Here is a 15,583-nt window from a genome sequence, read left to right as displayed (position 1 = left end):
GGTGGGCTGTGAGTCAGGGGGTGGGGTGCTGCATTCTGCTGGTGCTTCTGCATTTTGTTGTACTTTTCTGAAAACTAACTAAAGTAATTGCACATAGTATTATCTCATTTCCAGTAAAACTCTTTATCTCAACTCTTCATCTCAACCCAGAGGGTTGGGTTTTTTTGGTATTACTTTCCCTCCCACCTGTGTGGGAAAGGGGGGGGCTTGTGAGAGTGGGCTGTGTTAACCCAGGACAGTTGAACACCTGAGAATGCAAACTTGAGATGCTACCTTATATAAACAACAAATAATCTCTGTAAAATGCATGGCCAACCCTGACATGTTTGCAGAGACATCCTAGTAGAAACATGACTTTGGTATTAGTCTAAAGAAAATTGAAATAAATGCATAGTAATTAAAGCATTCTAGAAGGAGCTAGACCTCATTTTAGAAAACATTTTCCAAAATGCAGAAACACATTTTCTCAGTGCTGAAAAATGTAGCAGCTAGTAGGATGCAGTTCTTACAGTGACCATGGGGCCAGCACGCTGTTGCATAAGATCAGCATATACAATTTGTGAGATTAATAGTTTCTATGTAAAACCTCATCAATTAGGATAAATTATTACATTATGGAGCTAAAGGCATTTCATTATCTGCAATTCCTAGTAGGAACAGGAGTAGGATCAAGCATCACTATAAAAATATTTCTTGCCAGCTGAGGACCTTAAAATAAGGTAATGGTGTAAAATTTATAAAACCACAAGCAAAAGACACTCTCTCCTCTATTAATGGCCAAAGGAACACTATGATGTAGAAATTTAAATGGACAAAGTTAAGAAGTGAAAAATAAAATAGATGCAAAATGGATCTGGAACTAAAATTGGATTTCTGAGACATAAATATTGGCAAATTAGCACTTACCGTGATTAACAATCATTGTAGGCAAGCCAAACCACAGTTGGGTAGCAGCAAGTGAAGCAAGGGATGCTACCTATAACAATGGGAAAAAAGGAAGCATTTTGTCTGTATAGAAGACAAGCATTCCAGGAAATTGTTGCAATTTTCACTGCTTTTCTCTGCTTTACATGTGAAAAGACCTATCTGTCATGATTAGATTAGGTCTGAACACTTGAAGTTTATATTAGTGTTGTTATTCCTGTTATTCTAAACTATATATAGGACTCAAATAAGTTCTGGCCTTAACATGACCTGTATCATGTCCACATAGAAAACAGCTAGTCCTGTGCTGTGAAAGGCATGTAAAGTTTATACAAGTGAAAGAGTACACTTTGCACATAGAAAGAGGGGCTCTACCTGGGTAGGACTTCGATGATCGTGAAGGTCTCTTCCAACTTGGTCTGGTCTATTCTATTCTATTCTATTCTATTCTATTCTATTCTATTCTATTCTATTCTATTCATGTGTATGGTGCAGTGGAACCGTGGGGCAGCTGAAAGGTGTGGCTTTTATGTGATGAGGCTGCTCTGAGTCCTCAGTTAGTCACACACAATAAAATAGCCAAAATTGCAGCTGAAATTACTTAAGCCATCTTCATGCTGAAATATGTGTAGCAGAGATGGCTATACCTATCTGTGTTCTTCCTGTCATGAAGACTGAATTTTCTTTAAGCGTTTTAAGATACTTTTCTGGACTGAAGCTTATTTCTACAGTTTTCTTATTTAATAATACTTCATAGATTCATAGAATGATTTAGGTTGGAAGGGACCTTAAAGATCATCCAGTGCCATGGGCAGGGACATCTTCTACTAGACCAGATTGCACAAGGTGTCATCCAACATGGCCTTGAATGCCTCCAAGGAGGGTTCACAACCTCCCTGGGCAACCTGTTCCAGTGTCTCACCACCCTCACTGTAAAATATTTCTTCCTAATATCTACTCTAAATCTACCCTCCTCAAGCTTTAAGCTGTTCTTTCTTGTCCTATCACAACAAGCCCTTGTAAAAAGTCCCTTCCCAGCTTTCATGTATGCCCCCTTCAGGTACTGGAAGGCTGCTATTCACAGGTTACTTGTATTTCCATTTGGCAATGTAGATACAGGTGCTGGGCTACAATGGTATGGTGATCGCTATTTAAGAATAAACCTTTATAACATTATTTGTTTAAAACTTGTAAAATAATCTTTTCTTAAGTAAAGAAATTGTGATACTAAATGCTCACTTTTTAAAAGCCATGCCCACACATCCATATGAGAAGAAACACCAAACTACTGTTTCTAGTATCACACCGCTGCATTGTTGGTATCCTTGAAGCAATTGTTGATTATCTTGTTTTTGAGAAGGAAGGGATGAGAGCTGCTTGTTCAGTCAGGTGCACTCTGTACTTTATATTGCTAAATCTGCTCAGCTGGTGTAAGAGCTTCTTGGAACACCACTTTGCAACATTCTCCTCCTTCATTTGGCTGGGGAAATCTATTACAGTTAAATGACATATGATTACCTCATCCCTGAGAGCAGAGCAGGAGAATAGATGATATTTATTTGCCAGGCTGCACCTCCTAGAAGGAGCTGAACTGGGCTGCAAAAGCAGAGTTGATTTCCTTGTGGAAAAGATGTCTTGGTGCTGAATCCAACAAGTTTGTGGTTTGTTTTGTTTTTTTTTGTGTGTGTGGTTTTTTTTTTAAATAGTACTCTATTCCTATTCTATTCTATTCTATTCTATTCTATTCTATTCTATTCTATTCTATTCTATTCTATTCTATGGTTGGTTTTGGTTTTTTTAAGAAATACTAGTGTAACATGAACATCAGAAGTAGGGTTATGAGATGGTTTACTTTCTCCATTACTGCCTTATAAAGTGTTTGTTCATAGACTCATAGAACAGTTGGAATGGACCTTTAAAGGTCATCTACTCCAAACTCCCAGCAGTGAGCAAGTATATGGTAAGGGCTTTCTGAGGATAAGTGTCTGAAACACTTTATATTTCCTGAGGAGAACTAGTTATGTGTTTTGTCCCAAGCTTTTTGTGTCTTTCAACAAAATCCAGTAGAAGCATCCTACAGATTGTAAGGAGCAGTCTAAGATCAGTTTTCTTACCGATGGCAGAAAGCGAAGGCATCTAAGATGAGACACAATAATAGTAATTTTAGTTATGCAATCCTTTCCTCAGGGCTTGTGGGCCTTCATTGAGCTGAATAAATATAAATTTATTAGAACATGATAAAAAATATAGGCTCCTGGTATATTTCTCTACCTAATAAATTCACTTATCATAGTTAAACATGGTATTTACAGATACCTTGGCTCTCCCCAGCCTGAATAACCCCTGGCAGGAGGATGGGCAAGAGAATGTGGTCATTCCTGATAGAAAAGTAGGAATTCCATGCTTCTAGTCTCTCTCAGCCTTTCTCCCATTAAAGAACAACTACCCAAGCTCTTGGCACTGGAAAACCTTGACCATAAATATTAGTACTGATTTAGGAAACAAAAGCAGATTAGCATACTTAAGCCAGAAAGGCATAATTAGACCAGGGCTTGTTTTGGTCTAATTATAGTATCCTTGGTGACGTTACATTCCCTTAGGTTAGAGTCAGGTTTTCACTTGATGGCTGAGGTTTCTTTCACTCATTGGAGAACTGTGAAAAGTAAGACAGTATAGTATGTAGGATGCCCCTTACCAGAAACAAGCCAGAGACTGTCTTTGATTGAATTGGCAATGCATATTCACGTAGGGCCCCTGAAGTCACCTTTGGCCTATTTCTTTAAAAAAAAACAGTGGGGGCAGGGGGCCAGATTTCTGTAGACAACAGTGGATAAACAAACCATGGGTATAGAGATTAGTGAATTGAAGGTAAACATGCCAAAGTCCTTTCCAAAGCTACCGAGATCAAAGTGAAATAATACATCCTGGCAGGCACCTACAAGACCATTCAGGACTCAACTGGGAGTAATTTAGGTTTATGCAAGGTCTTACAGAAAAAAAAACCCCAAACACGGATTAAAGTGTGCATACTTAAAAAAAAAGAAAAAAAATTAAAAAGTAGATTTGATATATTGCATCCTGAAGATGGCTGAAGTCATATTTCTATGGGTATTGATCTCTCCAATAAACAATAATATTAGTTGGTGATGCTACAGCTTCAGCTCACAAGGATTATCTTGTGTTTTCCAAGAACTATCTTGGGTTTTTGCACAGAGAGCCTTATGAATTAAATATGAGAGCCTACATTTAAAAGCTGTGCAATACCTGGCTAGGTACTGATCCTTAGCACCTGGGCTGGACCATAGCATTTGTCCGCACACCCAGCTTCAGTGTGTGGGTAAGGTAGGGAAGGGTAGCCCAGCTAGAGCAGAAATCAAACCTTTCACACAGAGCAGGAAGGTCAACCTAAAGACCTAACCTAAAGGAAATAGTGAAGTAGAGAAATGTCCTTATCATTATATCATCCTGTGAGTTCAGTGATTCTTTGCACTCAGCATTTTTTTTACAGCCTGCTAAGAGCATCTCCTCCTTCTCTGTGGAAAGCAGAGCAGGCAGTGTAAGCATCATTTCTGCATCATGTGAAATCCCTGTGGTTCCAGTATTTGCCAAAGGTGCAGCAGGTCACAGCAGGGAATTCTATGAGCTCCTACCTCAGGCTGGTGTTGGTCAAATCCACCCATCTCACCTCCTGGGAACAAGATGAAAGCTTCCATCTGTGTGGCCTTATTAAAAAATTCTTTGGGCTAAAAAGAGGACTGTCACTCCACAGCAGGGCACCTCAACACAGGTGTCTATGCAGCACCTCCACACTGAGAGGCTGCTCAGCACAGATCTCTGCCACATCGTACCTCAGAAATGCTGCTTTGGCAGTGTTTGCTGCAGAGGCAGAACAACCCTTACTGGATGTGATCTTGAGTGGAAAGTGCAGTAACATTTTCTCTGGAGAAACACCTTCTTTCACTGTCACCATGCGTTATTAGGAAGAGCATTTGCTATTGATAATATCCTTCCCTTCTTTTCTCTCTTTCGGTTTTTTGTCTGTGCGGTTGTTTTTTGGTTTTTTTTTCCCCTTTTTTTGTTTAATTGGTTGGTTGGTTTTTAATATCCAGGATACTGCAGTTGGGATCTTGTAGTTTCTCTTCTGCCTTGGGGTACCTCACAGGTGGGCAGAAGCTGCATGAAGTCAGTTAACGAGTCATCACTCAACTACAAGCCTTGGAAATGTAAGAATTTAGGGGTTTGTGGTATAATTTTTATTCTCTTTTAAACACCTTAATTCTAATTGGAGAGCTTAATACCTTTATCACTTTGTACTGGAAGATTTCACTCATGAAATACCTTACTTGTTTAGGGCCCTTCGGTGGTTCACAGCATTAGTGCACTATTAATGCCATTGTAACTTTGGTTTTAAGGCACTCTGCTTTTTACATTTTGGGTGGGAACACCATTTACCCAGTCTTGCTACAGACTTAATCATATTACACCAACAGTGTTAAACAGGGTGTTCAAAGTTAACATTAGAGATAGTCATAAACATCACAGCAGTTCAGAAGGATATTCTCTTTTGTCAAAAATTTTCCATATGTAACACAATAAAGACACAAATTTAAATGGAGAAAGTTGTGGCCTAACAATCTTTGCAAATCATATGGAAACCTGAGCTGTTCACTCAGTGCTGACTACTTGTGATAGGACAATATGTATGCATGCCATAGTTGAATGCAAAAGACCATCATAGTACATATATTGATTTCCATGTTACTGCAGACTACTGAAGACATCCACTTGATTCCATACTAATGTTTTGTTTGCTAAGGGACATCTACTGAGAAGAAACATGTTTTTTCTTTTGATGGTTTTCTTCCAGTGAATAATTAGCCCCACTTTAAAAACTATGGCTACCTTATTTCCATTCCGCAGCTGTGTAAACATTGTACCTAGATATTTGTCCAGTTTTGTTTTCTGGTCTGTCTCTCTGTGCTTCCAGAACATGGGAGTTTTCTCCTTGTCAAGGTTTTTGTAAGCAATAATCAAATCACCTCTCAACCATCTCCAGGCTGAGCTGAACAGATCAAGGTCTAATCATTGGGCATTTATGTTTTTCACTGCATGTGAACTATGAACCCTTTAAATATATTCAGTGATATTAATTTGTGCATTTTATAAATGACACTTGAGACCTGCATAACGGGTTTTGCATGACATTTTCTTACCTTCAGCATAAACTGTCTAATCTCTTCTTCCACTTCTCTTTAGAAGCCAGGGATGAAGCTTCCAGTTACATTGGTGAAGTTTTTCTTATAAATCTCATAGATCTATTTTTAAGAGCATCAAGTGCTTGTTGATATTAACTGAAAGTTTTGAGAAGATTGAAGCCCTGGTGTTTAAATATAGGATATGGCAAATGGACTTCCCCAGTTAGGCATCCTACTTGGAATTAAGCATCATCTGGAAGAAAGCTTTTGTAACTGAGGGAGCCATCCAGCCTGTTTCAAACTGAGTTTTCAGCTGTTGACTGCATGATGGAGGTATTCCTGACCTGAACTGCTGTAAGGGTATAAAAACACATCAAGTTTAAAGGTCATGTTAGTGTAAGGCCAACAATTTCTGCATCTGTTGGTAGACATACTAATACATAACATAGGAGACTGACATTATAACTAAAGCCTGCTTTCTACAGCAGGGAAGTGTGAAGCTTTGTGGCTGTAGCTCTTTTTACCTTCTCTTTTTACTGCAGAACCTGAAGGACAGGAAGAATCAATTAGGCAAGAGGGTGCCAAGCCAAAACAATGCCCAACCTCACCACAGACAGTGACTCACCAGCCTTTTTATATACAGATTTCCTCAGTGACCTATAAACTAATTTCCTTAGCAAAATGGAATTGAGCATGGGGACCTAAGGAGTGGGAAGGGTAATTTCTTTTAGAGAGAGGGAAAAGAAAGAACAGTACTGCAAGGGAGACAGGAACAGCTGGCAGGAGAACAGAGGCATGAGACTACTTATGGTCTGAGCAGAAATCCTTTGAGTAACATATTTGAAGTCCAGGTTCAATTGGTTATGCTTGCTTGGATCTGAATCACATGCGGTTTCTCCACATCTGGTACCATAGATGTGTTCTTGCTGAGAGCCTGAGCTGGACTTGCCAGCTCTGTGATGCTGCTGGTGCTGACAGAAATCCACAAACATGACTGCCAGTGTAACGGTACGCAGGCTCAGACATGGTAATGCCAAGGAAGCAGAACAAATCCCTCAAAGTAGGAGAGGTTGATTTTCCTTTTGCAGTCACTAGTAAATTCAGCAAGCAGAAAAGGCTATGCAGGTTGCTTGCCAGTGACCAGTAGTTTCCAGAAGAACCTCAGGATATCTCAGTGGGACAAGGGCAATCAATGTCAGACAGCTTGTGTGAAAGTGCTCATTTGTCAGTAAAATCCTAAGTTTCACCTAGTGGGTGAACTGTCTAACTGATAAGGGATTAAAGACTGACTTGCTGCTTGTCAAAGCAGAGGCTTGAGTATTCAGGATGCCCAGAGGTAACAGCTTTGAGTATAATTTGAAAATGTAACCATGTGCTTTTATTGTGACCAGCACATGGCATACAAACATGGTAGTGTTTGGGGACTGGAAAAGAAGTATGCAAAAAAGAGCAGAAGTTGGGTTTGTTTATTTGTTTGTTTGTTCTCTTTTTTATTTCTTTGTAAAGAAAGGAAAGGATGGGCATGCTAAGCCAAAATGGTAGAGTACAGACAAAAGGTGAGCACTGAGGCTTCTCCTCGGGGGCCACCCACAGTAACCTCTGGCCCTGATAGAGTACAGTTCCCCTCCCTCCAGCTGGGAGAGACTCAGCACACAGCCAGCCCCTCAGCACAATCACAGCTCTTAGAAGTTAGTTTGTACAATTTCACAATACTGTCAGCCCATGTCACAGCAGGGCAGCAGCTGACGGCAGCAACAATATCAGCAGCAACACTGGATACAGCGCACAGAAAAAAGGGAGCAAAGAGCTTATTTGCAAACAATTGTAGGTTAACAAGATAGAAAGTTCAAAGATAGTAATTCTGCTATAAAAATATTACACTTCATAAAACCACATACTATAAAAAAAATTCTATTCAGAAACACTGGTAAATGTAATAAATATTTGTACACTGGCTGCCCTTTTGATACAGGAAACGTAAAAAGTGTAAGCCTCAGAAATCATAATGTGTAAACATAAGCATGGAGCCTGTAAACAAAGTGCTAGATCATGGTTCATAATTTGTCATACACATTTAGTACTACCCATGTAAACCCATTGCACACATCATTACCTAGTGACCAGACTCCATGACTGCAACAGGGAAGAGGACTCTGCTCTGAGCTGTCCCCTTTGTTTCAGTGAAGGTGAATATGAATTAAGGAACTAACACAACAAGAGTGAAGAAGACAAGATTTGGCTTAGAGCAGCAAATTAGGAACAATCTTTGAGCAACTGGTTTTCTTTTTCTGCACTTCAGAATTCTTATGTCCAGATTCTCCTTTCAAAATTTGCATTTATCAAAGAGGACATGTGTTTTCCTCATTTGCTCTTCAGGCTATGGTGTCTCTGAGAACTATGGCCATGACATCCCTTTCAGAGACATAATGGAGCACAAATTGGCCCTGTAACTACTTATACAAAAGCAAGGAGCAAGTGGTTGTATAGTTCAGCACTGAACAGCATGGTTTACACAACACAAGTTGCTGCAAAAGGCCTAATTCTTAATTTTAGAGTCTAAACTTTGGACTGCAAATGTTTCCACATGTAAGCTTGTGCTGATGTGCATGATCAGATGCCAGGTTAGCTGGCTGATGTGCACATGTTGTCCCCTATTTGCACATGGAAATCCAAGTTCTAGGCTCACAGAACTTATGAATAGTTTTTAGCTGAACTTTGGCTCTAGGAACTACTGTGACTTCATTTATTCTGTAAAATTCTTCACCTAAATACTGAGAATTTTAATTCTGAATGCAGTGAGAGCTTTACTGTTAACATCACTTTACATCACTTTATCTGCAGAGTTTAAACACTCAAATTTTTTCAAACTTTCAGAATATGAGAGGATGTGAAGTTGTTGCTTGTGTCTGTGTGGAAGTGGGACATGTGGGACTATGTCAGATAGGAACTGAGGTACCAGAAGCAGCTTAGCTGCTATGTCTTGGGGCAATACAGGGTTTTAGGAACAGAACTAGAAGGAAAGAATACAGAATACACACTTCTAAAGGATTATGCTGTATACTTTAAAGGAAGAAAAGAAAATGGGCCTGCACAAAATTTTCCTTTTTTATTAGACTACATCAAAGCATCTTATTTAAATTATTTTAAGCCTTTTTGTTTTGAAGTAGGTGGTTGGCCTAGTTGTTCTGCTTGCTTGCCTTTCAGGATGCTGATATGTGACACTGGAGCTCACATGGTTTAGAGTCATTGTCTGCTGATGTTCAGGAGAACTTCACTTCTAAATATTTGCTTTGGCTACATACAGAGATTCAAAATACTTGAATAAAAATAATTTTCTGGTGAAAGGTAAGCTATCTTATTTTCTGCTACAGTAATTGGCTTTATCTTCCATTCGTGTCTGTCTTATGACTTCCTACTAGGGTTCTAAAAAGCTGCAGTGCTCTACATAGTCAAGAAATCCTTCTATAAAATTGGGTGAATAAAAAACAAGCTACTTTTTCCCCTTACCCTCTTTATGAAGTTAATAATGGCAAAAATACACGCATTCAACATTATGTCCCCATGGCATGTCGACTGTGGCCCTACATGTTCTGGTTACAGGGAGTTTCTATAAACTTGTGGAGAATTTTCAGAATCCTGGACTCATCCTTCCCCTCTGTGTGCACAGCTTGGCAGTGTGACTCTGTTAACAACATTGTTGGCAAAAAAAGACTGCTGTTGCCTTCCTGATGTACTCAACCACTTGTTCTGATGCACAAACATTTGTCTGGTAGTGACCCGGATAAGGAAGGTGCAAAAGGACAGAGGAGCAGCTAAGGTCAAGAGAACCTCACTGCATGCCAATTTTAGCATCAGCACTGGCATATGCTTGCATAAGCTCTGTGGGCTGGTGGCGTAAGGAACACTTGTGGCACTTGTGCCTTGAGGATGATCCAAGCCCTGACATAATTCATATCATAGCACAGCAGTTGCCATTCTTGATGAAGGTTTGGATCTGTTATTTGGATGTACCATGTGCAAGTTGTTAGAAAGCACTGCAGTACATAGGCAAAGCCAGTCTGACCCTCAGAAGATCTGCATACTGATTTCTAATAGAATTTCATGTACCCTGTAAACCAACAGATTTCAAACTTAGGCCAAAACCTATAAAGTGACAACTCTATCTGAAAGAGTTCCAGTAGTACATCCAGGGTTAGATGAAGCATAGGGACACAAAATCTGTACTTTGCAAGAGTATGACATGCAACATCATGCCATGATGTCCTGTCACACAGCACATACTTCTTGTACTTTCTGTGCCTGGGTTATCCCAAGCACACAGGGCTGTCTCAGGGAGCTTCCAAAGATGACTTTATGGAGAAGCAAATCAGAAGCTACTGTCAGATGGACTTTGTAGATTTAGAGATTGATTACAAAGTGTCTGTGAGGGTCACTTGTCGTTTGCTGGGAAGTGAGGCTTTATAAATGCTATCTGCTGTTAAAAAGTATTTGAAAAACCAACAGATTTTAAAAAAGCAAAAATGTATGGAGTCTGGGGGTAGCAGTCAGTTCTCCCCCTGAGCAGCATTTCCCACACCTCTGCCATACACTCAAGCTCTGGTGTGGTATAGGAGCTACAGTAACTCTTCCCATGATTTTCTGTATCAGAGCCATTTGGTTTCTTCAAAGTGCTGGAACTGCAGAGGTAGGATCCTGCTGTGAAAAGTGTGGGGAGATTACCTCTTCCCTGCTGGGCAGACTGCTCTCTACTGAGCCGAATGACAGCTTTTGACAGATACACCTTAGCATGCCTTGGACAGTCACTGCTTTGTGCACCTTGATGGTTTAGAAATGCAACTATACTATCTGTAATAGCCTAAGGCATTAGGTCACTTTTTGGACTAATCATCTGCAAGATGGTATGATCTAATTCCAAATGATTTTTAGACTTTCAGGATTTAGACATAACATTTAGTAAAAGTCTCCTAAGAGAGAGAGAAAGAGAAGCTAAGTCTTTTTGAGTTGTTTCCTCCCAGAAGAAAGAAATGCTTATTGCTGAGTTATACTGTTGAGAGGGGTCAGGAAAAGAGAGGCTTGTAGTAATGCAGATCCAGCTGAGCCAGGGGAAGCAGTGGGTGATATCAGTCTGAAATAGTAAGTGGCAATGGCATATTCCTCCCCTTCTGCCCTTGGGTTTACTGATAGTGGCTCTTGTATTTCACTCTAAGTGAGGTGGATCAGCAAGACTGACAGTGGAAAGGGTTTAATTGGGTTGACTGAAACAGGTCAGAAAACCTCAGAAGAGCACCTCCCATGGCATTCCTGGGAAGGGGGCTGATCTGCCTTGGGGCTATGTGAGGATGCACATCTAGGGCAGAGGGGAGGCTGTGTGGCACCACTACCATTTTCAATGACAGATTTTCAAGAGCACTGCAGACAAAACTTTTGATTATCACCTCAAGTACTGACTACACTTCTATCCTCCATTGGACAAGCTGTGACAGGACCTTTTTTGTGTGTGTATTCATATGTATGTACACATGTGCATACATCTGGATGCACTGGCAACAAAATCTTAATAAGCAAACCTCCTTACATGTAATTTATGGGCTTATAAAGTAATCAATGAACATCAGTATGTATCATACAGTAACATTCAGATGAAAAAAAACCTCAAAGAATTAAACCTGAGTATATCAAGAGGGAATTACACTGTTCCCAATGTCTGTGAAGGGAAAGCAAACTGAAGCACTGAAAGATATCCAAGAAATCCCAAGGAGTGGCGAAAACTGTGCACAGTATTTACCACACTCTTTCTGTCCACATAAAACACAATTACATAGACCATTAAAATATATATTTTGTTGAAACAGCACAAATCATCGGGGATCCCAGAAAATCCAGCCCTACCTCTGGGTTACCCGCCACATCCTTGTGCCCACCTTGCCGTCTTTCAGGATAGAAGTCACTTCAAGGGAAACAAGGCCTGGCCAGAGCATTTCTTCATCAGCCAGGATATCCTCTGCCTGTGGACTAACCTTGCAGTGTGCTGCTAGTAGAAATATATGCAACTTAACTTCTCGAAAGAGGAAGAGTGCAAAGACTTAAAAAAGCTGATACTGAGCACAGCTGAGGCAGAGGAGAGAATGAGGGCTGCTGTGTAAATAGCCACAGACACACACCCGCTTGTTTGCACACACCAGACCACACTAGTTCAGCAGCAGTGTGAAGTTTCACAACATTGTTTATTCCAGAAAAGAGAAAACGCTTCAAGAAGAGCTGCTTTGCAGCAGTCTTCTGTGCACTGCACATAAACCTGAACATTAAATATTGGTTTAAATTATTAAGAATAAATCTAAATTTTAAAATAGACTAAACCAAACAAATTTCAGTCAACACTGGAACGAAGCGAGTTTCAGGAAGCATATTGCTATAGCAAATGCAACTCCTTGCTCCCTTGGACACTCTGAAGCAATGTCCTGGTTATTCCAGTCCAGCACCAAAATGCACAAATTACCCAGCAAGGAAGGTAAAACTGACATCTCTAGCATTGAAGTTCCACATTCACATTGTTTTTTTCTTTTTCCTATCACAACCAGGGGAAAAAAAATAAAAAAAAGAAATATAGCATATTAGCTTTTCTCACAAAGCATCTGAGGTGACCAAATTTAATTGGAAAATAAAAATCAACAAAAACAGTAGAGAGACAAATCCTGGTCAGCTCGTGACCACCGTAAGTCAAGATGGGTAAGAAAAAGAATATTAAAAAAATAGTTTACATCCAGCACCACAAACCTCGCTTACTTTCTTTGAGATCAGAGAGTGAGAAAAAAGGTCCATTTTGCTGAGACCATTTCAAGAAAGTTTCTTTCCCTGAATCAGGAAAATCTAGGTAATAGGGTACAGAACTTTTGTTTTATATATATATAAATACACATATACATATTTATATAAATATAAAAGCAGAGCATCCTCCCATTTCTCCTCATAATTTACTATTATTAAAGCTTGTAACAGAGTTAGCTGAAGTCTTCAGAACTGGGTGTTCTTCCTGCGCACATGGCAGAAGGAGTTTATCTGAGCTAGAGCAAAACAGACAGGCGGCGACATGAAATGTAAGATCATGGAGGTGAATTTGGGTGAGCTGCTAGGAAGGGCAGGGAGCAATTACTGGAAATGGCCTTGCTGCTCCAGGATGGCACTCTGGCCTGCCAGAGCTGATTTAGCATGGTGTGGGAGGATGGCTGCACCAACCGACTCAGCCCCTTAGCAGCCCAGCCACTTACCAACTCCCTTCTGTACCAGCCGCTGAAGAGGGACTGACCCTAGCTTTAAAATGATGTCCCAGTTTGCCCCCTGAACACATGCACACTAGTTCCCTTTGGAAGTACTCCTCACCATGCTGCCATGGGACTTTTTGCCTGCCATCCTCAAATTCAACTGCGCTGCTCCCTGCCTATTCTTAGTTCCCCCTCTCCTCATCCTTTCAGACCCCCTGCTTCCTGGTGGAGACCAGACACTTTTTTCTCCCTTGATGCAGAAGCTCCTGTTCACACTGAGACTGCATTTCCACAGTCTTGTAAGACTCAGTAATTTCCTCTTGGAGACTAAGGGCTGATGGCACATACTCTTTGAGCAATGCTGGCTTTGTTCCAGAGAAGGCAGGTGCAAAGTGCAAAATATTTCTTGAAACCAGAAGGTATTCCCACCATTGACAGCTCACTCTCCTTCATGTTGTACAGCACTTGGTTCAGGCAAGGCATTCGCTCTTCCTGGGGTGAGTGGAGATCAGTAGATGCCTACTACTGACCAGCTAAGTCACTTCATCATGACGCACGCTGGAACAGCTGGAAACATTTAAACCTGACTGTGTTCTTCATAGCAAAAAGTGCTTTGCATGAGAAAAAAAAATGGAAACAGTGTTCCCGTGGAACATCGTAAGGACTCAAAAATAGTATTTGCTAGGTGGGAAGGATGGAACACACCTACTTTATTTGGCTTTATCTCAGTAAGGAAACAGAGCTGCTAGTAAAATTGGCACATCTTTGTGAAGTTGTTAAACTCAGGATGCTGGCGGGAATGTAAAAAAAAAATGACTGACCAAAAGAGAACTTAGCCTTACACTGGGCTTCTGCTAATTCTGGTGATTTCATGTGTGGGTTGTCCACAAATGTTCTGCTAGCCAAGATGAATTTCTCAAATAATAAACTGTGGGTTTTCAAAGAGGCATTTTGCTGCTACAACCTGGTTGAGGTAAGTCTTTTCATGCCCCGTCGCTGAGCCAGATTGGAGGACAATACAGGCTCAAGCCTTGGTGCCTGAGGTGCTCGGTTTAAAGCAAAGTAGGTGGCTGCCATTGCACCCTGTAAAACAAAAAGAGAAAATGCTGGGATGAAATTCAGGTTTTTACTGCTTTCCCCCTCACTTCCCCAGTTCAGTCCTCTGAAAAAATGGGCATGCATGGATGATTTCCATGACATGATAACAACATTTAGGCTTGTCAGACAGCTGAGGTGTCTCTGATTCAAACTGGTGGGTAGCAGTATGTGTGGAGAATGTCACCAGGTTATTACAAAACAGCTTAAAATGAAAACCATTGAGCAGCTGACAGGTAAAAAATACACTATTTATACAGTGCCACATAAAATATGGCTTCTGCAAACAATCTTCCCAATTTCTCTAGCACTTTCCAGAATATTCACACAAGTGACAGCTCAGTCTGCAAGGAAGGAAGAGGTAGGTGTGTAGGATGTACCTTCACCAGATGAACATCCTGTCTGCTGAGTTGATTTTGAGACAGATACTCCCTATTCACTATCCATGGATGTCTTAGGACTTGGACTGCTGTGAGACGCTGATGAGGGTCTACATGAAGCATCTTAGACACAATGTCCTGGGATTTAAGAGGAAGAAAACAGAAAAAGGGAAAAAATAATTAATGGCAGTGCAGATTTTACTATTTCCCCAGTGGCAGTGTCATCACCAGCATAGCCAAGGGGAGAGAAGGATGCACCTTAAATATGCTTTATATTTTTGAGGTGTAAAGTCTAATCTTCAAAAATTTCAATCTCAGTTGATAATCCAGTCAAAAGATAATGATGTGGAGGGTGTTCATCTGTGCCATCTGGAGACATCTCCTTACTGACTCCAAAACATGCTTACAAGAGAAGCTTAGAACAGAAATCTAACATTCAGGTGGCTAAAATTCAGTGAGACCAGTTCTGCCACATGTGAATGTTTTAATTTCAAAACTGGACATTTGATAAAAAAATGTATTGTGAGGCTCTGAGGGGTTGGCAGCAAGATTAATATGTTGCTTGGATTACTTGCGGCTTTGTGGTGGGATATAGCTTTCTTATTCTGTTGGATACTGCCAGTTGCTCAAACTGAAATCTCTTGCAGGAGCCTCTAAATCCTGTCAAAGTTTCTGATTAATGCCAGGCAGCTGGAAGCTTGCCAGCTTTTCTGCCCTTCTACCTGTCTCA

General features: G+C 40.5%; 1 protein-coding gene across 1 annotated transcript in view; it reads right to left on the bottom strand.

The window, feature by feature from the left end:
* Positions 1-12,275: 12,275 nt before the first annotated feature.
* Positions 12,276-15,583, bottom strand: part of RPS6KA2 (ribosomal protein S6 kinase A2) — a 179,655-nt gene continuing 176,347 nt past the window's right edge. The window contains exons 20-21 of the mRNA XM_068169570.1: positions 14,854-14,991; positions 12,276-14,461 (exon numbers count right to left, since the gene is read on the bottom strand). Of these exons, the coding sequence (XP_068025671.1) occupies positions 14,336-14,461; positions 14,854-14,991 (264 nt within the window). The 3' untranslated portion in view covers positions 12,276-14,335. The remainder of the gene's footprint in view (positions 14,462-14,853; positions 14,992-15,583) is intronic.

This window comes from Melanerpes formicivorus, unplaced genomic scaffold (assembly GCF_026170545.1).
Source record: "Melanerpes formicivorus ecotype bairdi unplaced genomic scaffold, bMelFor1.0.p_v2 SCAF_199, whole genome shotgun sequence".
Lineage (NCBI taxonomy): Eukaryota > Metazoa > Chordata > Aves > Piciformes > Picidae > Melanerpes > Melanerpes formicivorus.
Note: the sequence above shows the minus strand (reverse complement) of the source record. Positions and strands in the feature narration are given on the sequence as shown.